Below are 1,760 nucleotides of genomic sequence, written 5' to 3'. Positions count from 1 at the left end.
GCAGATGGACTGGAGTCGGGTTGAAGTGACTGGTGGGAATGAACCCTTAAACAGACCAGAAGCTGATATGAGCTCATATTGATCTAAGCAGACAGTCGGTTTGATCATCTGGGATCATAGATCAGTCTCAGTGTCTGATTGGGAGATTCAATTTAACTTCTACAAACAATTTGGAAAAGACTGATTCAACATCCAGTTGGTCTAGTTTAAAAATCTTATCAATAGTAGAACCCAGATTCCTAACAGAGCAACAAAAAACAGATAAACTGAAATCTCAATCAGGTTTTTATGTTCCTTAGATAATTAAATGTTTCCTCAGTGACTTTGTAGTTTTTGGGTAGTTGGACAGAAAAGCCTGGATGTCATCAGCTGAACGTGAAACAGGTGGAAACATTTCTAAATATTTCTTCTGTGGACCTGTGGTTACCTGGGCAGGTACATCAGATTGATGGCAGCTGAAACTGAATCTGGAGTTAAATTAACAGACAAGAATTAAACTCTTATGCAACCAGGTTAGTGCAAACTTTTTATTAACTTTTCCTCTTTAGTCAACATTCAAAACATAATTTCCAAAAACATTTCAGATAAATTTCCTCCTATGTGTCCAAACAGCTGAACGTAGTCAAACTTTCTGTCCCAAAAAGGTTCAAGAGTCAAATTAATTTTACACAGAATTTTTTTAAAAAATTAGTTTTTATAGGTAATTTAACATCAAGTGCAGCTGGAAGTCATCAGGGTTCAACAGCCAGGTGTCCGTCCTCAGACCTGCTGGACATCAGCAGACAGCTGCTGGCGTCCGACGCACAGACGATGTTTTTGGGAATTAAAGGCGACGCGCGTCAGATTCACACGTTGAGGCTGCAGAGGAGCGGAGGGAGGATGACGAAGAGCTGCAGCAGACGGACGCCTCAACTCTCCCTGCGGCGCATAGGCTCTGTGTGTGTAGATCTACGCTGCTCTGTGTAGATCTACGCTGCTCTGTGTGTAGATCTACGCTGCTCTGTGTGTAGATCTACGCTGCTCGGTCAGAACCGGCCCTGAACGCCCAGCTCCGCCTCCACTGACCGCTCGATTTGCTGGTGGACCTGCCGGACCTCCTGCTGGGTCAAAGTTCGCTCCATGTGGCGGTAGACGATGCGGTAGCAGTGGCTCCGCCGGCCCGTCCTGAAACACAGAAACAATCGGATCGTTGGCTTCTACAAAATGAATCTACAGATTCAGACAGAAATAATCTGACACAAAAATCTGAGAAAATTTCCTTCATTTCTTCCATTCATTAAAGCAGAAACGTGGTTTTGTTATTGTTTTTAAAGTTTATATCTAAATATGGTTTCTGTTGTGTCTTCTTATATACGTTTTGCAGCATGTTTTAACCCTTTTATTGCCTTTTTGTATATATTAGAACCAGTCTGGTTGAGGATGAATCTCCAGCCTAACCTCCCCCTCCTGATCCCTCCATGGATTCTTCGAAGATTCAAGCTCCAAAAATGATTATGTAAGTGTTAATATCTGTGAAACTCCACATTTCTGTAATGGAGACTTGTTGTTAGAGTTGTAGTAAAAATGTATTCCTTCGCTCCATTTCTCATTGTTATGGTTTTTGTTTGTTATGATCCAGAGACCGACACTGGCTGTAGTACTCAGAGACTGAAGACTGTCCGATGCAGTAGAGGAGCATGTTGGTGTCTCCGGCCAAACGTCACGAACAGCCCAACAACCTGAAGACAATCTGTTAGTGATGGACATCTCTGGTGGAGTGC

The 1,760-nt window shown here is 42.7% G+C and overlaps 1 protein-coding gene across 1 annotated transcript in view; it reads right to left on the bottom strand.

Annotated features, from left to right (window-relative positions):
- Window positions 1-492: 492 nt before the first annotated feature.
- The window catches only part of LOC106947900 (phenylalanine--tRNA ligase, mitochondrial-like), a 45,752-nt gene continuing 44,484 nt past the window's right edge, over window positions 493-1,760 (bottom strand). The window contains exon 4 of the mRNA XM_015033206.1: window positions 493-1,164. Coding sequence (XP_014888692.1) covers window positions 1,026-1,164 — 139 coding nt within the window. The 3' untranslated portion in view covers window positions 493-1,025. The remainder of the gene's footprint in view (window positions 1,165-1,760) is intronic.

This window comes from Poecilia latipinna, unplaced genomic scaffold (assembly GCF_001443285.1).
Source record: "Poecilia latipinna isolate Pla-1442-1.1 unplaced genomic scaffold, P_latipinna-1.0 Scaffold261, whole genome shotgun sequence".
Taxonomy (NCBI): Eukaryota; Metazoa; Chordata; class Actinopteri; order Cyprinodontiformes; family Poeciliidae; genus Poecilia; species Poecilia latipinna.
This window is presented reverse-complemented; position numbering and strand designations above follow the sequence as displayed.